Here is a 21,229-nt window from a genome sequence, read left to right as displayed (position 1 = left end):
TTAAGCAATTTCTTTTTTAGCAGTAGAAAGGCACTTTACTTCTTCCTGCAGCTGAACTGAAGTGTCAGAACCTAAGGGGTTAATCTCTTTAACTCTAGGTGTGCCATACACCTTTTCATGGTTACTATCTAGTCTAACCATGCCTGAGCAATTCCCCACATATGCATTTTTAGACACCAATTTACATTGTGCAGATTTCCCTTCATTATCAACCTGCAACAAGACATTATGTACTTCATACGACTTTGCGCTATTATGTTTTCACTATCATACAAGAAAACCACATTATCAGAATGTTCCAGTTTATTTGGCCCCCTTTCATTAGTCCTCAGAGTGCTCTCCCCACTCCCCCGAGTTGATCTGTGTCACTGCAGCCGCTCCTCTGGGCACACAGGTGACAGTCCTTGAGCCCTTTTCACACCTTCAGTTTTTGTATGAGACTTCAGTGGAGCCTTTCCCTCCCACAGCTGAAAAAAATGGGGAAAGTCCGTGCCCAACATAAACTCCACTTGCAGACTCTCACATTTAGTCAAGTCCCGTGTCACAGTGCCACATAGAGTCTCAAAGGTTAGACTCACCACTTTGTCAGTTTCTGGACCGCAATGAAGGAATGGCAAGATGTCTGGCATAACTGCTGACCTGCCCTGCCGTGGATCCAATTCCACCAACAGTGGCCTCCTGGCCACTACTAGCTGGCAGGTTCTCACCTCCACTTGCACTGGCCTCCTGGCCACTGGATTCTCTGGTACCCAATCGTCCATAATGTCGCACCTCAAGACACCGTCCATCTGTCTCCTGGCGACTGCCTCCTGCTGTCGACGCCTTTTGTCCATAGCGAATGCAGACTTCGGCCTCCAGGCCCTTTCACCTCTGCCAGCAGCAGCAACCGCAGTTTCGGCCTCCTAGCCCTATAAACCGCAGCTTTTGTTGCTCCACTTCAACTTCAGCCTCCTGGCTCCTTTAAATGCCTCCAGCACTACAGCTCACATGGTACTCTCTGCAGCTTTGTACGCCATTCCATTTGTGCCCGCATCCTCCACCATATGTGGCAAGTTGGGGTTACTTGCCTTGGATCTATTTGCTTACTTTCCCCTGCCCAGGGGTGGCAGCACCGCAATGATGTCCAGAAAACACAATATAAAGTCCAATTGCTGGGTCCTCCAGCATTTATTTCTGCATAGCAACGTATTTAGTCTACATACAGTCCAACATATCATATGCAACTTCACACTGTTGTCTGTCACAGTGCACACAGCAACACGTACCGCTGCTTCCAGCGGACATTCCAGGAATGTGACTTCGCCCTGACAGGCAATGAGCGAGGGGCCAACCACCCCGTGTCTGCTCTGTGCTTCCAGGTCCCTCACAGACCAGCACCAGGTCTACATAGACTTCAGGACCCACAAGCCTCCATGGACTTAAGCTCCATAGGCTTCAAGGACCCTGAGTTTGTGAGGGAGGGGAAATTTAAACTGTGTAGCTGCACCCTTGCAGGTGCAGGTTAACTAAACCAAAACACAGTGACTGTGCTTAGAGGCCCCTTACAGGCCACTCGTGCTACTGCACTGTCACACCCCATTTCCAAAGGATCAAATACTGTGGATGTCCTGCCAAACCCTATTGTCCCTTTTACATGGGCCGAAAGTCGCTAAATCAGGAGCTCTTCGCTAGCTTCTAGCTCAGCACTTAACCTTCTATGTAAAGCGATGAGCATTTACACGGGACGACAAGTCCGCTATCCAGCGATAGTTTTTATGCTGACTGAAAGTCACTGATAACGAAAAGTGAACAAATAGTAAATTATTCTTTTGCATTTACACTGGATGATTATAATTATCACTCAGATTCATTAGTTTGAATGAATTTTGAGTGATAATCGTCCCGTGTAAATGGCCTTTAATATCTTATAGTTCCAATAACAAGTAGTAGCTTGTGTGCATAAAGTCCAGGCATGGACAGATCTATATTAACCCTTTGCAATCCAATTTTGGATTCAGGGTTTCCTAGGGGGTTTTCTTTTTCTGCCATTATACAACGGCGCCATCTGCTGGCTAGAGCCAGTACTGCAGTATGGGGCATGCTGGAAAGGCCTCCGAAAACAGAGCAGCCAGTAATATACAGTAAGAATACCCTGCTGGACGTATTCCGACATCGGAGCTATACAGCCTTCAATCAGAATGTCTTTAGACGTCAGACAGTGGATTGGAAAGGGTTAAATTCTGCCAATAAGTCTTAAACATCAATCATAGTTTGCTCACTGTTCAACCTGAGGTGGTGACTCTGAGATTGCTTGGGATACGGTTGGGAAAGTCTTAGACGGACCTACTCAGCAGTCCTGATGGGAGAGGAGGCCTGGAGGGCCAATCAGACATTGATGCTTCTGTCAGTTGGAGTGTAGCTGAAAATTCTGGGATATCAACAAGGTCACACAGGGTGAAGGAACAACAGTGACGACAGATTTGCAGTTTAATTATGAAAGCCCAAGTGTAGAGAATCACATAATTCTTTAGAACATCCAGAATAGGACAAAGGCCTCATCTTTTGATTAAAATAGCTCTGGAGAGACCCGCCAATAGTTGAATATGCAGGCCATCAAAGTCAATATTGCCTGTGCACATGATGTCCTTCTCGACACTGTGATAATTTCAGATGACATCACAAGGCCTGTTAAGATCATCATTGTGTGATATGAAATTGATGGGCTTTGTCTATATTCAGATTGGTCTCTGAAGAACCATTTAGTAGTGCATTAAATATACCTTCTAGGGTAGGAATAGCGTTGTCTTAAGTGGTAGCTTCCAGCAGTTTACAAAGCCGGATATTGTAACAGCTATTTCATTTTTCTAAGCTCTCTGTTATCCTAAATAAAGTTTTTATATGTTTAGAGTAGCAGTCAAGAATGGAGTACAGTCTGTTGGGACGCCGGTTATGGAAAGGCTTTATACCAGTTCAGTTAAACTAACAATGCTTTACTGAATGTACAAAAAAGAATAATATGGCAGTAACATATAACAGGATTATGTGGATACAATGTAGTTTACTGATTTACTCTATAACTTAGTCTGTACCCTACAAATTGGCTGTCATTACTAATGTGCATGAACTATAGAATATAGAGTCAATAAATAGTTTGTCCTGGACAGGGTAAATAGCTCCACAGATGATGGCTGAAAATAGAAGTCTCCTCTGAAGAAACGTAGTCTTAGAACTTTGGTTCACCAAATGGCTAAATCCGATAACTGAAATATGAATACATTTTTAGCACAGGACCTTTGGGGAGGTTATACTAGTAGTTTATAAAAAACAATTACTGATCACTATTACAAAGAATAGGATGTGACAATGATACAAATTATGTAAGATGTAATAACGTAATAGGAGTGCACACCTTCCTACATACTCACCACAAAATACTCCAGTCACGGTCAGAAGTATCAGGGTGAGGACGGACATCTTCTCCATCCTGTGGGTGATAGAAAGGACAACCATAAGCACAGACTAATCACACTGTACGGCACAAGGAGAGGGCTGAGCTCTGATTGGACGACTGTTACATTTACTCCAACTGGAAAATTCACTTACAGGAGATCAGCAGTTACCAGGCAGAACGAGGATGGGAGAAAAGGAAAGTAAAGTCATATGACAGACAGCCGAGTGCGAGTTGTGTGCAAATCACATCGGACAGCACACGATCAGACGTCTGTGCGCTGTCTGATACTCGTGGTCAGCGGACATCGCATGTCTGATTCTGGTCTGTGAATTGGACCACGGGTCCTTGTGAAGAAACGCCTGCGTGTACAGCTTAATTGTCAACATAGGCCTGAGAACACATGGGCAGCACTTGGAGAAGAAAATAGGCAATTTGATCGGGCACTAAAATATGAGATCACTTTACTCATCCATACCCCGTGATTTGGCGCTCAGTTGGTTCCTGGGAAAATTTGTAAAAGTTTCTGTCAAATTGTAGGAGTTTGTGATTACTGCAGTTGGGATATTTACTTAGGGCTTAGTCAGACGGGCGATTTTTTGCGCGATTTGCGCATGCGTATGCGTCCGGCGATTTTATAAAACCATTGCTTTGCAATGGTATCGGACACATGAGCGCTTTTTATGCGCTCGTCCGATAAATTGTAGAACAAAAGATCGCAGATCGCACCTATCTGCGATCTGCGATTCCTGTTCTCTTCTGTATATGCGCTCAATGGGGCCGGCGGCAGCAGCGCCGACCCCATTGAGAACATATAGAAGACAAATCATTCTTCTCTGCCACAGCTGTAAAAGCTGTGGCAGAGAAGAACGATGTTTGCCCATTGAATTCAATGGAGCGGCAATACAGCCGCTCCATTGAAAGCAATGGGCTGCCGGCGTGCGCGGGGTGAATTGTCGGGAAGGGGTTAAATATATAAACCCTTCCCTGCAATTCATTCTAAAATGTGTTAAAATAAAAAAAAATTCTATACTCACCTTTCCGCTGCAGCCGGAGTCCAGCCGCGGCCGCTGTCAGTTCTCCTGAACTGCTTCTTGGCACTATTCAGCCGGCGGGGCTTTAAAATCCCCGCCTGCTGAATGATCTGCCTCTGATTGGTCACAGCCCTGACCAATCAGAGGCTGAAAACACTCACACACCCATTCATGAATTCATGAATGGGTGAGTGACTGCTGCCTCTCAGCGCTGAGCCAATCAGGGGCAGGTCTGACTCACATCCATTCATGAATTCATGAATGGGTGTGAGTGAGGCATGCCTCTGATTGGCTCAGCGCTGAGCCAATCAGGGGGCAGGTCTGACTCACACCCCCTTCACACCCACTGCAGGACGGCCACGAGGAGCTCCAGCTGCCGGGAGAAGGTGAGTATACAATTTTTTTTTATTTTAACACATTTTAGGATGGATTGCAGGGAAGGGCTTATATATTTAAGCCCTTCCCGACAATTCATCCTGGGCTCGCCCGCAGCGCATTGCTTTCAATGGAGACGGCTGTATTGCCGTCTCCATTGAATGCAATGCGCTGGACAGCTCCGGCTCCGCGGCTAGGAGCAGATTTTCGGGCGATTTGCGGGCGACTTGCGCGCACCGGTCACGCGATTTGCGGATGCGCATCCGTCATGCGATCCGCAAATCGCGCGAAAAAACGCCCGTCTGACTAAGCCCTTAGATATACATTTCTCTTTTGCATTTAATGGGCATTTTTTCATCCAATTAACTAGAGTTTCAATAGGGGAAAAAGTGTGACCATTCCTGGCAATTATTTAAATGAGCCACTGGGAACACAAATATATTTCTATTTCTGCTTTTGGTTTGTAGGTTCTCGGCTCAGGTCTGGCCAAATCATTGACGACTTTGTTATGATTTGGGGCACCGATGAGATAACCATACCAGATGTCATTGAATACCTAAACCGAAATGATTTAAATCTCAGTTTTTCAGCAGGAATCACAGAAGATCCCTTAAAACTATAATATTTTATTTCAATATCTTAAAAGACACACACACATTGGGCTCGATCATCAACTGATGAAAGGACAAGGACAAGACAACATACAAAAACACAAGTGCCCATATATATCACAGTATTACCGCACAGGGGAGGTTTCAAAGTGAGACTGTATTCATGCGTCTATATTATAACTACATGAATCTCTTCTTGTGAAAAACTTCCCGGGAAGTCGGTGTCTCAAATCGTATCTCATATAGAGCTGGGGTGTTTATGGTGTGATTGTTTGAGATCACATCTCAGTACAGTGTCTTATCCCAGTCTATTTGTCGATTTGATAGAGCACTTTCATTTATTTGTTCAACAATTTTGCAAGGGTTAGCCTAAATGAGCAAATAGTTCCAAACCTTCATAAGTTTAATCAACAGCTAGATCATTACAAAATTCAAGATTCAGAGTACAAGGTTCGATGCATTTCTGTCGGACCTTCGACTTTTCAAGAACCGTATGGTCAATGGTCTAGAGTATATTCATAGGTCTGTCTATATATCAATTTGACAGACGTATGCTTAGTAGTATCAAGATAGACTTGTCTAGATAGTTGATTTTTGTGGGAACAAAGATAGTTGCTAGTATCTCCTGGTCTGATATGGATAACTTAGAATCTCAGGATACTCAGTAGTAATTACATCTCCCCGTAGTTTGGCAAATATCAGTCAAATTGTATGACCCGTCTCCTGATGGCTAGAGATTGGTCAAGGCAATTTAATAAAATCGCTAACTAAGGCAGGGTCCATTTAGCATGACCTCATTGCCCTGATATCAAAGCCAAACACTATCAGAACTCAACATGAAACAGGGGACAATACCCCTTAGCCTAGGTCTAGATCTGTATAAATAATCAATCACCCAGCTGGCTAGACTTGCTCAAAACCGGGTCAAATAGTGATGACCGCATTAACTAGATATCTAGATGGCCCCTACCCACCATCAGGGCAGGAGGCTACACAACTCTCTCTATGCATTAGCCTAACAGAAAAACTCTCTCTATTTAGCGCTCATATTTTAGCCTAGATATCTAGTTAATGCGGGTGCAGTGGTTTCTTGCACTTACTTACATCGCTGAAAACACGCACCATCATGCGCAGTCCTGTCATCCCACATATGTAAGAAGAGCGTTACACTTAGGGGGGTTTATAAGAACAAGGAGAAATTGTTCAATTGAAATTGCATGGAGAAAGGAAGAGGAAATAGTGAGCGAATGTTTAAGAGAGCGAGAATACCTTAGGGCCGGCTTCACACAGGCGAGAAAATCCCGTAAATATAAATCATATTCTTTTTAATGGAGTCATATATACACGAGTGATATCCTCCAGCACCACATTGCAATGCGGGAAAAAATTGTGGCATGCTCTAACTTTTTACGTTCCTTGGAATGCATCGCCTATTGATTTCAATGGGACCTTTAATGACTCGCATGCCTCTCGCATGCAAACTTTCCCATTGAAGTCAAGGAAAAACACCTCCAATCCTCTATTCTGCATGAAATTTGCACAAAAGGATCTGGAAAATGCCTCACATCTGCAGGTAAATTGCATATTCACGAGCGCGATATTACAGCCCAATATCGGACTCTCCTGTGTTTCAGTAGACTTAGGGAAATTTATAAAAACAAGGAGAAATTTTTTAACTGAAATTGCATGGAATAAAGAAAAGGAAATAGTGAGTGAACGTTTAGGAGAACGATGATCCCATAAGGGGTTAACAGAAAAGCAAAGCAAAACTTGAAGGGGTCTTGTCATAAAAAAAAAAAATCAATACTTACCTATTCCTCTCCCAGCAGTCTACTTACCGCATCTTCTCCCCGCTGATCTTCTCCCGGCTCCTGCAGTCCCCTGGGTCACGTCACCTCCAGCTGGCCAGATTCTTCTTCTTATGGTGAGGTTACATATATTGCCGGCATTCTGCTTCCTGCAGGTCAGTGTAGGATATTTCACTAGTAACGTAGCCTTCACTGCCTAGCAGGGAGCACTCAATGATATGCCGGGCGAATGCCAAGACTACGCATGCGTGCTGTCTCGGCGCAAGTGTTCCTATACTAACGCCATAAGACAGCACTCATGCGCAGTGTCGACGATAGCCTGGCATAGCATTCAGCGCTCCCTGCTAGGCAGTGAATGCTGCGTCACTAATGACACTGACCTGCAGGAAGAAGAAAGCCGCTGCATAAGAGGAATAAGAGGAATAAGAGGATCCGGCCAGCTGGAGGTGAGGTGACCAAGGAACTGCAGAAGCCAGGAGAATATCGGTAAGTGACGGATGCAGTAAGTAAACTGACGGGGGAGGAATAGGTAAGTATGTACATATATAATTAGATATTGGAGATACCCAGGTTATACCAGCATGCTCCATATCACTATATACAGGAGATGTATAATTTATACCAGTTGTACACATATAATTATATATAGGAGATACCCAGGTCATACCAGCAAGCTCCATATCACTATATACAGGAGATGTATAACCTTACACTAACTGTACATATATAATTATATACAGGAAATACCCAGGTTTACCAGCATGCTCCATATCACTATATACAGGAGATGTATAACCTTACACTAGCTGTATATATATAATTATATACATGAGATACTCAGGTTATACCAGCATGCTTCATATCACTATATACAGGAGATGTATAACTTATACCAGATGTACATATATAATTATATATAGGAGATACCCAGGTTATACCAGCATGCTCCATATCTATATATACATAAAGACGAAAGCCCTCACTGACTGACTGACTGACCACTAAAGGTGACTACACACTAGCGTTTTTTTTCCTGCTGCGAATTCGCTGCGTTTTTTTTTCAAATGCCTATGGGATTTCCTAATGTTAAAAACGCAAAGCGACGCAGCAGCAAATTCGCAGCAGAAAAAAAAACGCTAGTGGGTAGTCACCCTAATTCTCCAACTTACCGTTATTGTAGAAACATGAAATATGGCACAAGCATAGATTATGTCCAAAATAGGAAAAATAAAGAGGTCCCAACTCGATTATTCAATTCTAGCGCAAAAGAATTAGCGTCCAAATTTTACGCACGTAATCTAATTCTCTCACTTTCCGATGTCATAGAAACATGAAATTTGGCACGGGCATTGATTATGTCATAAATAGGAAAAGCTAATGGGTCCCAACTCAATTATTCAATTCCAAGCGCAAAAGAATTAGCGTCCAAATTTTACGTAATCCAATTCTCTCACTTCCCGATGTCCTTTTATATAAAGGAAACATCACATGGTTACCTCCACGTGGTGTTTCCTGGGTAACGCAAAGAACCATGCAAAATGGTGAACATATTTTTTTCCTCAGTATCTCTAAAGTAACCACGACTTCATAATATTTTCCGTGTGAACACCAGATAAACACCAGTACCAAATTAACTCGGGCGAAGCAGGGTATATCAGCTAGTCACTTTATACAGGAGATGTATAATTTATACCAGCTGTACATATATAATTATATACAGGAGATACTTAGGTTATACCAGCATGCTCCATATCACTATACACAGGAGATGCATAACTCATACAAGTTGTGCACACATCTATATATTTATAAAGGGGAAAGCCCTCACTGACTGACTGACTGACTCCGATTCACTCGCCCCTAATTCTCTAACTTCCCTGTGTCGTACAAACATGAAATTTGGCAGAACCATTCTTTAGGTCATGAAGAGGAAAAGTAAAGAGGTCACAACTCAAAAATGTAATTCTAAGTGCAAAAGTATTGGCACTCCTATCTAATGTAACTTCCCAGTATCGTACAAACATGACATTTGGCAGGAGCATTCTTTAGGTCCTAAATAGGAAAAGTAAAGGGGTAAAAACTTGATTATTCAATGCTAAGTGCAAAAGCATTAGCACCACTATGCAATGTACCTAATCTAATTCTCTAACTTCCCTGTGTCGTACAAACATGAAGTTTGGCATGACCATTCTTTAGGACCTAAGTGAGGAGTGAGAGGGGGGCACATTCGGCAGAGGGACATCGGTACATGCAGCCTAAGGAGAATCTGATGCTCCTCTATGTGTATACAGATTTTATTCCTCAGGTCCTCTAAAGTAACCTTGACTTCATAAAATTTTCTGTGTGAACAACACGTAAACATCTGTATCAAATTAATTTGGGGTGAAGCTGGTTACATCAGCTAGTCTATTATGTATATATATATATATATATATATATATATATATATATATATATATATATATATATATATATAAAGGTGAAAGCCCTCATTGACTGACTGACTGACTAACTTGCCACTAATTCTCTAACTTTGTAGTGTTGCACAAATATGAAATTTTGCAGGAGCATTCTTTAGGTCCTTAATAGGAAGAGTAAAAGCGTCACAACTCGGAAAGTCAATGCTAAGTGCAAAAGTATTGGCACCCTTGTAAAATGTACCAAATCTAATTCTCTAACTTCCCAGTGTTGTACAAACATGAAATTTGGCATGACCATTTTTAGATCCTAAAATAGGAAAAGTAAAGGGGTCACAACTTAAAGGGGTTGTCCCGCGCCGAAACGTTTTTTTTTTTTTCCAACCCCCTCCCCCCCCCCCCCCCCCGTTCGGCACGAGACAACCCCGATGCAGGGGTTAAAAAAGAACACCGGAGAGTGCTTACCTGAATCCCCGCGCTCCGGTGACTTCTTACTTACCTGCTGAAGATGGCCGCCGGGATCTTCTCCCTCGGTGGACCGCAGGGCTTCTGTGCGGTCCATTGCCGATTCCAGCCTCCTGATTGGCTGGAATCGGCACGTGACGGGGCGGAGCTACACGGAGCCGGCATCCTGCACAAGCGGCCCCATTGAGAAAAGAAGAAGACCCGGACTGCGCAAGCGCGGCTAATTTGGCCATTAGACGCCGAAAATTAGTCGGCTCCATGGAAACGAGGACGCTAGCAACGGAGCAGGTAAGTGAAAAACTTCTTATAACTTCTGTATGGCTCATAATTAATGCACAATGTACATTACAAAGTGCATTAATATGGCCATACAGAAGTGTATAGACCCACTTGCTGCCGCGGGACAACCCCTTTAATTATTCAATGCTAAGTGCAAAGTACTGGCACCCCTATGTAATGTAACTTCCCAGTGTCATACAAACATGAAATTTGGCATGGCCATTCTTTAGGTCCTAAATAGGAAAAGTAAAGGGGTCACAACTCGACTATTCAATGCTAAGTGCAAAAGTATTGGCACCCCTGTGTAATGTGACTTCCCAGTGTTATACAAATATTAAATTTTGCATGACCATTCTTTAGGTCCTAAATAGGAAAAGTAAAGGGGTCACAACTCGATTATTCAATGCTGAGTGCAAAAGTATTGGCACATATATGTAATATAACTTCCCGATGTCCTACAAACATGAAATCTGAGGATGAGGATTGAGTCGGGATTCAAATGCGGAGGCCTCCGGCAAAAAGTTTCATCTCCTCTCACTGATCACATCAGTTGAAGGGAGATGGAACTTCAACTTTTCTTTTAACTTTTACGTGATCGTCATTATCTATTGGATGACGGCAATCACGTGACTAATTACCGCATACTGCGACCCCCATGACATCTCCAGGCTCTTGGCTACCTTTGATAGCCAGGAACAGAGAGATTTTAAATTTACCAGACAATTCTTGAATTTGCGCATGTGTCTGCCATTTTGCTGACAGGCGCATGCACCGAAGCTGGGAAAGGTCCGCAGATAAAGATCTGATTTTGGGACAAATCTGGGGACCTTAGGTACGTAATTTCATCTCCACTCACGGATGCGATCCGTAAGGGGAGATAAAACTAACTTTTTAAACATTTTTACTTTATATGATGGCTGTTATCCAATAGATAACAGTGATCATGTGACCGGGAGCCACATACAGCGGTCCCCGGTGACATCTCCCTGCGCTTGGCTACTTTTGACAGCCAGGTTCAGGGAGATTTTAAATTAGCCGGACTCTCTGGCCCGCTGCATATGAGTGGCAGGTCCAGATCGTCACATAACAATGCAGAGGATAGAGGTGAGTATTTTCAGCTGCCGTCATGGATCCGATCCATGAGGGGAGTGGAAACTTCGACTTATTTTCACTTATGTGATTGCTGTTATCTATTGGATAACGGTGATCATGGGCCCAGGGACCAGTCATCATATCTCCTGCTGAAGGTAGCAGTCAGCCAGCAGATTTCAAATTTGCCATGCCTCCTGGCCTTCTGCGCATGCGGCTGGTGTAATGACGTCTGGCGCACATGCGCAGAAGACCCGCATCAAGTCCTGGAGGACCAGATCGCCGCGGCACATTGCGGAGGACGTGGGCGAGTATTTTCAGCTACCAAATCAAATGAGCACATAATTTCTGCAAGGTAAACATAAATAAAAAAATTAAAAAACCATTGCTAGAGTTGCTTTTGATCACTACACCTTCCTATGCATCTCAAACTAATACCAGCAAACAGATAAATTAGTCCTGCAAAAAAAACAATCCCTCACACAGCGTTCTAGATGGAAAAATAAGAAAATATGGTGATGAAAAATTCTGTCATTGAGCAAAAATAGTAAATAGAGATGAGCGAGCACCAAAATGCTCGGGTGCTCGTTACTCGTAATCACTGTGACAACCAAGGCTCTTCGAGCAATTTAAACTATTTGTCACTGAAAGTGCCTGAAACTAAAATATAACCTTTATTAATATTAATGATAAAAAACCAATACTGCTAAGGCAGGATGGTTCCGACCTAAACGGACACAAAATGACAGACAACCATACAAAACAACCACAAAATTAATTGCCTATGGGATTAGCGCAATTTGCTTAAGTAATTAGAATGACTCAAATACAGAATTTTAATATATTATTTAAATTGATAATGATAAGAGGGGCTACCAGATAAGGTGGTGACCGTAGCGGGCCGTTATCAGGTATACAAGGGACCAGAAAGTGGTAGCGCCTACTGAGATAACTCCATGTTGTTATGCATTAATAAGAACATGCCTATTGATGGAAAGACACTGTTCCAAAACAACTAGAGAGCGTCACTCATAAAACCCTAAGTGGTGGATAATGACAATTAGATCATCCACACTAGACAAATATTATACTAGTACACTCGCGTATGGGAGCACTGTACTGAGTCCGTAACCTTATTTGTTACTAGACTTATTCACTTCCCCATAGGGTCATCGATCTGACAAGACCCAGTTCTTAAATTAGGTCAAAGTCTGTATCATCGGAAACAGGCTAGAAGGCTGGACTTGTAATGACAATTAAGTCAGGAGAAGTCCAAGCTACTTATAATATATGTCAATTCGCAAAATTGCGAATTTGATGAACATATAAATAGTTAGCTGAAATCCAATGTGGACCAGGGCGAACAAGATCGTCCGTAATTGTCTAATCGTCAACGCGTTTCCACAGCGCAAGACAGATTATTTGGCGCGCTGCTTCATCAGGACGAAAATAAGACTGAATGATGCCCAAAAATTGTGCGATGCCAATCAACTGCACACAATTTTTGTTGCAATGGGTTCGAATAGCAAACAGCAGTTGCACAAAAATTGCGCGTAAGAACTGGTTTTTTAATGCGGCAATGTAAGAAGGCTGGTAGATTAATTGCACATTATGTAAAAGCAAATAGAATGGTTTTTAGTGTAGTGTAATTAATAACACTGCTTTACACTAAACAGACGACTGTGGAGGCTGATTTACACAAACAGATTGATTTGCGATTATAATGCAATCAATCTTGTTGCCTTACACTAGACAGTCGACTGTAAAGGCAACCCGATTAGTTTGCAAATAGTGCAATTGACCATGCTGTTTTATAATGAACAGACAGCTGACATAGCAATCCTTATGTTAGATAGGTCCATTAATTGAACACTATTGAACAAACATAGGTGCTAGTGATTAAACAGTCTGAACACCTGATACTTGGCGTATTGAGGTCTGTCAGTTTGAAATAATGCCTCACAGGGGCTGGTAGTGTAGTTTAGATAGCGGTCACCATCTAGGACCGTATTGTACTTTACCCAGGTTAGAAAATTTATCATCACAATTTCTAATTGACCTCCCTGGCTCTTTTGTCAGTCTGGGACAATAAACGCCAAGTATGCAGGTTTCTTCATTGGTTCATTTCCTGTGCAAGTTCCATCCATATTGCAATTGTCTGTTACTCCCATGGGAATATCGTCTATATAACTATAGCCTCAGGGTTTTTTCAGACAACTGATTGGGTCACCGTTACTAGTGGGGTACCACAAGGGGCGGTTTTGGGTCCTCTTCTTTTTAATATATTTATCAATGACCTTGTAGAAGGAATGTGCAGTAAAAAGTTAGATTAGACTTACCAGTAATCGATTTTTCGTGAAGACTCCACGACAGCACCACCTGAGATCGCCTCCTCCTGATAGGACAGGAACACACAGAGGTTTAAAGCTCCTCCCCTCTCCCACCTTTCTCAGTGTTTTATAATGAACCAACAGGGGTGGGAGTCTAACTAAAATAACTACCTACAACGGCATACTTACTATCTAACAGAAAATAAATACTTGGGGGGTTGATGTATGGGTGCTGGCGTGGAGACTTCCCAAAAAACGATTACCAGCAAGTCTAATCTAACTTCTCTATTGTCTCCATGACAGCACCACCTGAGACGTACCAACTAAATTCCAGCAGGGCAGGACTAGGGCCAAGAGGACTTTATGACCAAAGGCCAGATCCTTGTCTATCCGAATATCTAATCTGTAAGTAAGCAGCCTTTTTCATATAGCAGCTTTGCATATCTGCTTCGCCAATATAGAGACTCGTTCTGCCCAAGATGTGGATATTGCCCTGGTAGAATGGGCTTTAAGACTCTCTCGGGCTGTTTTATCTATAGCATCTAGCCATAGAGCTTTTAGCTGTTTTTTCCCCCTATTGGGGCCAAAAAACTGGACAAATAGGTTATTATCCTGCCTCCACAGGATTGTGGAGCTGATGTATTATAGTACTGCTCTCCTAACATCAAGGCAGTGAAAGTTTTGTTCCTGATCATTTTTAGGGTTGTTACAAAACTTGGGACCTATGTAAGGGTGATGCTACCTTAGATATGAAAGATGGTTCCAGTTCAAAGATTATGTTTATGAGTAGAGATGAGCGAACGTACTCGTCCGAGCTTGATGCTCGGGCGAATATTAGCGTGTTCGGGATGCTCGTTACTCTTAACGAGTACCACGCGATGTTCGGGTTACTTTCAGTTTCCTCTCTGAGACGTTAGCGCGCTTTTCTGGCCAATTGAAAGACAGGGATGGCATTACAACTTCCCCCTGTGACGTTCAAGCCCTATACCACCCCCCTGCTGTGAGTGGCTGGGGAGATCAGATGTCACCCGAGTATAAAAGTCGGCCCCTCCCGCGGCTCGCCTCAGATGCCTTGTGAGTTAGCTGAGGGACAGTGCTGCTGGTGCCGGAGCTGCTGTAGGGAGAGTGTTAGTAGTGAGTGTAGGCTTCAAGAACCCCAACGGTCCTTCTTGGGGCCACATCTATCCATGTGGAGGCTGCTGTTAGCAGTGTTGCCCTTTTTTTTTTTTTTTCAAAATCGGCTGTGCAGAGCATTGCGCCCTGCAGTAATACTACAGGGACAGAAGTGGTGGTTAGGCAGGGAGAGTGTTAGGAGTGAGTGTAGGCTTCAAGAACCCCAACGGTCCTTCTTAGGGCCACATTTAACCGTGTGCAGAACTGTGCAGGCTGCTGTTAGCAGTGTTGCATTTTTTTTTTTTTTTTTTAAATCGGCTGTGCAGAGCACTGCGCCCTGCAGTAATACTACAGGGACAGAATTGTGTAGGCAGGGCCAGAAGACATATATTACTGATTGAATATAGTCAGTGGGCCTTTTCTTTACCAAAAAAAGGGAAACATTCTATTTGGCCTGCCTCTGACAGTCCTCAGCGTTCTGGGTACGTGTGTGGTGGGTGCAGAACGTAAACAGAAATCATACGCAGCCTGCTTCGTTTAACAGCAGGCTTGCGCCAATTTCTTTCCTGCCTGGGAAAAATCACCACTTTGCTGTAGTTAATAACTCTGCAACCCTGCAGTTCTGTGACACATTTGCAGGGCCAGAAGACATATATTATTGATTGAATATACGCAGTGGGCCTTTTCTTTACCAAAAAAAGGGAAACATTCTATTTGGCCTGCCTCTGACAGTCCTCAGCGTTCTGGGTACGTGTGTGGTGGGTGCAGAACGTAAACAGAAATCATACGCAGCCAGCTACGTTTAACAGCAGGCTTGCGCCAATTTCTTTCCTGCCTGGGAAAAATCACCGCTCTGCTGTAGTTAATAACTCTGCAACCCTGCAGTTCTGTGACACATTTGCAGGGCCAGAAGACATATATTATTGATTGAATATAGTCAGTGGGCCTTTTCTTTACCAAAAAAAGGGAAACATTCTATTTGGCCTGCCTCTGACAGTCCTCAGCGTTCTGGGTACGTGTGTGGTGGGTGCAGAACGTAAACAGAAATCATACGCAGCCTGCTTCGTTTAACAGCAGGCTTGCGCCAATTTCTTTCCTGCCTGGGAAAAATCACCACTTTGCGGTAGTTAATAACTCTGCAACCCTGCAGTTCTGTGACACATTTGCAGGGCCAGAAGACATATATTATTGATTTAATATACGCAGTGGGCCTTTTCTTTACCAAAAAAAGGGAAACATTCTATTTGGCCTGCCTCTGACAGTCCTCAGCGTTCTGGGTACGTGTGTGGTGGGTGCAGAACGTAAACAGAAATCATACGCAGCCAGCTACGTTTAACAGCAGGCTTGCGCCAATTTCTTTCCTGCCTGGGAAAAATCACCGCTCTGCTGTAGTTAATAACTCTGCAACCCTGCAGTTCTGTGACACATTTGCAGGGCCAGAAGAGTTATATTATTGATTGAATATACGCAGTGGGCCTTTTCTTTACCAAAAAAAGGGAAACATTCTATTTGGCCTGCCTCTGACAGTCCTCAGCGTTCTGGGTACGTGTGTGGTGGGTGCAGAACGTAAACAGAAATCATACGCAGCCAGCTACGTTTAACAGCAGGCTTGCGCCAATTTCTTTCCTGCCTGGGAAAAATCACCGCTCTGCTGTAGTTAATAACTCTGCAACCCTGCAGTTCTGTGACACATTTGCAGGGCCAGAAGACATATATTATTGATTGAATATACGCAGTGGGCCTTTTCTTTACCAAAAAAAGGGAAACATTCTATTTGGCCTGCCTCTGACAGTCCTCAGCGTTCTGGGTACGTGTGTGGTGGGTGCAGAACGTAAACAGAAATCATACGCAGCCAGCTACGTTTAACAGCAGGCTTGCGCCAATTTCTTTCCTGCCTGGGAAAAATCACCGCTCTGCTGTAGTTAATAACTCTGCAACCCTGCAGTTCTGTGACACATTTGCAGGGCCAGAAGACATATATTATTGATTGAATATAGTCAGTGGGCCTTTTCTTTACCAAAAAAAGGGAAACATTCTATTTGGCCTGCCTCTGACAGTCCTCAGCGTTCTGGGTACGTGTGTGGTGGGTGCAGAACGTAAACAGAAATCATACGCAGCCTGCTTCGTTTAACAGCAGGCTTGCGCCAATTTCTTTCCTGCCTGGGAAAAATCACCACTTTGCTGTAGTTAATAACTCTGCAACCCTGCAGTTCTGTGACACATTTGCAGGGCCAGAAGACATATATTATTGATTTAATATACGCAGTGGGCCTTTTCTTTACCAAAAAAAGGGAAACATTCTATTTGGCCTGCCTCTGACAGTCCTCAGCGTTCTGGGTACGTGTGTGGTGGGTGCAGAACGTAAACAGAAATCATACGCAGCCAGCTACATTTAACAGCAGGCTTGCGCCAATTTCTTTCCTGCCTGGGAAAAATCACCGCTCTGCTGTAGTTAATAACTCTGCAACCCTGCAGTTCTGTGACACATTTGCAGGGCCAGAAGACATATATTATTGATTGAATATACGCAGTGGGCCTTTTCTTTACCAAAAAAAGGGAAACATTCTATTTGGCCTGCCTCTGACAGTCCTCAGCGTTCTGGGTACGTGTGTGGTGGGTGCAGAACGTAAACAGAAATCATACGCAGCCTGCTTCGTTTAACATAAGGCTTGCGCCAATTTCTTTCCTGCCTGGGAAAAATCACCACTTTGCTGTAGTTAATAACTCTGCAACCCTGCAGTTATGTGACACATTTGCAGGGCCAGAAGACATATATTATTGATTGAATATACGCAGTGGGCCTTTTTTTTACCAAAAAAAGGGAAACATTCTATTTGGCCTGCCTCTGACAGTCCTCAGCGTTCTGGGTACGTGTGTGGTGGGTGCAGAACGTAAACAGAAATCATACGCAGCCAGCTACGTTTAACAGCAGGCTTGCGCCAATTTCTTTCCTGCCTGGGAAAAATCATCGCTCTGCTGTAGTTAATAACTCTGCAACCCTGCAGTTCTGTGACACATTTGCGGGGGTGTATGCTTCCTCCACTAAACCACCCTCCTCCTCCTCCCACGCAACCTCTGTCTCGCAATCAAGATGTGTCAGCAGCAGCACGTCGCCAGCAGTCGGTGTCACGCGGCGTGGCAGCACAGCTGTGGGCAAGCGTCAGCAGGCCGTGCTGAAACTACTCAGCTTAGGAGAGAAGAGGCACACGGCCCACGAACTGCTGCAGGGTCTGACAGAGCAGACCGACCGCTGGCTTGCGCCGCTGAGCCTCCAACCGGGCATGGTCATGTGTGACAACGGCCGTAACCTGGTGGCGGCTCTGCAGCTCGGCTGCCTCACGCACGTGCCATGCTTGGCCCATGTGTTTAATTTGGTGGTTCAGCGCTTTCTGAAAAGCTACCCCCACTTGTCATACCTGCTCGGAAAGGTGCGCCAGCTCTGCGCACATTTCCGCAAATCACACACGCACGCTGCCACCCTGCGGACCCCGGAAAAACATCGGTTTAATCTGCCAGTGCACCGACTGCTGTGCGACGTGCCCACACAGTGGAACTCTACGCTCCACATGTTGGCCAGACTCTATGAGCAGCGTAGAGCTATAGTGGAATACCAACTCCAACTTGCGCGGCGCAGTGGGAGTCAGCCTCCTCAATTATTTACAGAAGAGTGGGCCTGGTTGGCAGCCATCTGCCAGGTCCTTGGAAAATTTGAGGAGTCTACCCAGATAGTGAGCGGGGATGCTGCAATCATTAGCGTCACCATTCCTCTGCTATGCCTCTTGAGAAGTTCCCTGCAAAGCATAAAGGCAGACGCTTTGGAATCAGAAACGGAGGCGGGGGAAGACAGTATGTCGCTGGATAGTCAGAGCAACCTCATGTCTATATCTCAGCGCGTTGAGGAGGAGGGGGAGGAGCATGAGGAGGAGGGGGAAGAGACAGCTTGGCCCACTGCTGAGGGGACAGATGCTGCTTGCCTGTCATCCTTTCAGCGTGTATGGCCAGAGGAGGAGGAGGAGGAGGATCCTGAAAGTGATCTTCCGAGTGAGGACAGCCATGTGTTGCGTACAGGTACCCTGGCACACATGGCTGACTTCATGTTAGGATGCCTTTCTCGTGACCCTCGCGTTACACGCATTCTGGCCACTACGGATTACTGGGTGTACACACTGCTCGATCCACGGTATAAGGAGAGCCTTTGCACTCTCATTCCCGAAGAGGAAAGGGGTTCGAGAATGATGCTATACCACAGGTCGCTGGTGGACAAACTGATGGTAAACTTCCCATCCGCTAGTGGTAGAAGGCGCAGTTCCGAGGGCCAGATAGCAGGGGAGGCGCAGAGATCAGGCAGCATGTACAGTGCAGGCAGGGGAACATTCTCCAAGGCCTTTGCCAGCTTTATGGCTCCCCAGCAAGACTGTGTCACCGGTCCCCAGTCAAGGCTGAGTTGGCGGGAGCACTGTAAAAGGATGGTGAGGGAGTACGTAGCCGATTGCAGCACCGTCCTCGGTGACGCCTCTGCCCCCTACAACTACTGGGTGTTGAAGCTGGACACGTGGCCTGAACTCGCGCTGTATGCCCTGGAGGTGCTTGCTTGTCCTGCGGCTAGCGTCTTGTCAGAGAGTGTGTTTAGTGTGGCTGGGGGAATCATCACGGATAAGCGTACCCACCTGTCAACCGACAGTGCCGACAGGCTTACACTCATCAAGATGAACAAAGCCTGGGGGGCGTGGTTTGGAGAGACTCCGAGACGGAGGTGCAGAGCTAGACTCCGCTCGGTAAGACACCTAGCAACGTGTACACAGCAACTACCGGACCTTTTCTACGCTCCGTTCAGCTGGGGGAAGCGTCCAGGAACGGGATGTCATCTAGAAAGAGAGCCTCCAAGACGAATCCGAAGCGGCTGGAGCAGTTCTTTGTGCCGCGCGGACCCCTCTCAACAATGGCTGCGGAAGAAGCACAAGCAGCTGAACTCCCGGTAAGAGAGCCCCGAGTTTCCCCTATTCCTATGCCCTTAGGGGAGGAAAATAAGAGCAATGACCGGGGCACACTTGTTAAAACTGCACACGCGGAGGGGAGAGCAGAGGGTGAGACTCTGCAGGCGCCGGGAAGCTCCGCAACTCCGTACAGAGAGGAAAAGATGGCGCCGGCCACGAGGCAGGATAGTACCTCCACTGCTAACAGCCCGGCAAAACAGAAGCAGAGGCTGTCTGAAGAAACAGCAGAGGAGGCAGATTTGTCAGATCCCAGTTCCCAAAATGAGGGAGATCTAGCTAATTTATCAGCGTCCAACAAGCCCGTCACAGAGTGCTACATTAAAGAGGCAATAATGGCATTAAGAAATACTATACAAAATGACCTAAAAAGCCTCACACAACATGTAAATTCCTCTGTCCAGGAAGTGAATATTAGATTGAACAATACGGAGAGCAAAATGGAACAGATAGTCAAATCTCACAATGAGCTTATTGATGCCCACTATGAGCTTGAGGGGACTGTCACCAAACTACAAAGAAAGCTTACGGATATGGAGGATAGGAACAGGCGCAATAACGTTAAAATACGTGGTGTTCCGGAGAAAGTTACTAATGCAGAACTACCTGATTACGTTACCCGCCTTATAAAGAAAATCCTCCCAAACTTACCTGACCAAGACCTTAAAATTGACAGGGCTCACAGACTCCCCCTCCCACGATTTCTTAAAGAAAACAGTCCCAGAGATATCATTGTGCGTATCCATTATTATAGCACAAAAGAAGCCCTGATGAATACGGCAAGGAAATTGAGATCGCTGCCAAGCCCGTATACTAATATTCGCCTCTTCATTGATCTTTCCCAAGCCACCATGGAAGCAAGGCGAAGTTTTGCAGATATAACATCAGCGCTGAGAGAAGCGAACATACCCTACAGATGGGGCTTCCCCACAAAGATTATCGCTACAAAGGAAAATGCAGTACACGTGTTCCACGACCCCACTTCAGCAATGGATACTTTAAAATCCTGGGGAGTAAAGCTGCGTGACCCCCCACTTTCCCGTGCTGGGGCATCCCCCAAAGGCCTTCAAGGTAAAGAAGCTTGAAAAAAAAAAAAAGGGAAACTCAAGAAAAGAAAGAAAAAATTTTCTCCTAAAAATGGACGTTACCCACCATATCCTTTAGGTCCCGTGGAAGTCAGGACTGTCTGAGGGTGTCTACACACTCCAACGAACTTTCGTTCCCCAACGAGAACACAAGCTTTAGCTTGTCCTACCCATTCTCATAACCCCGCTACTTTGTAGCAGGAAC

At 44.8% G+C, this 21,229-nt stretch overlaps 1 protein-coding gene across 4 annotated transcripts in view; it reads right to left on the bottom strand.

The window, feature by feature from the left end:
* Positions 1 to 21,229, bottom strand: part of LOC136580648 (zinc-alpha-2-glycoprotein-like) — a 232,185-nt gene that overhangs the window by 144,129 nt on the left and 66,827 nt on the right. For all 4 annotated transcript variants that reach the window (XM_066581378.1, XM_066581380.1, XM_066581382.1 and 1 more), the window contains exon 2: positions 3,405 to 3,463. In XM_066581378.1, the coding sequence (XP_066437475.1) occupies positions 3,405 to 3,463 (59 nt within the window). The remainder of the gene's footprint in view (positions 1 to 3,404; positions 3,464 to 21,229) is intronic.

Source organism: Eleutherodactylus coqui, chromosome 10, assembly GCF_035609145.1.
Source record: "Eleutherodactylus coqui strain aEleCoq1 chromosome 10, aEleCoq1.hap1, whole genome shotgun sequence".
Classification (NCBI taxonomy): Eukaryota; Metazoa; Chordata; class Amphibia; order Anura; family Eleutherodactylidae; genus Eleutherodactylus; species Eleutherodactylus coqui.
This window is presented reverse-complemented; position numbering and strand designations above follow the sequence as displayed.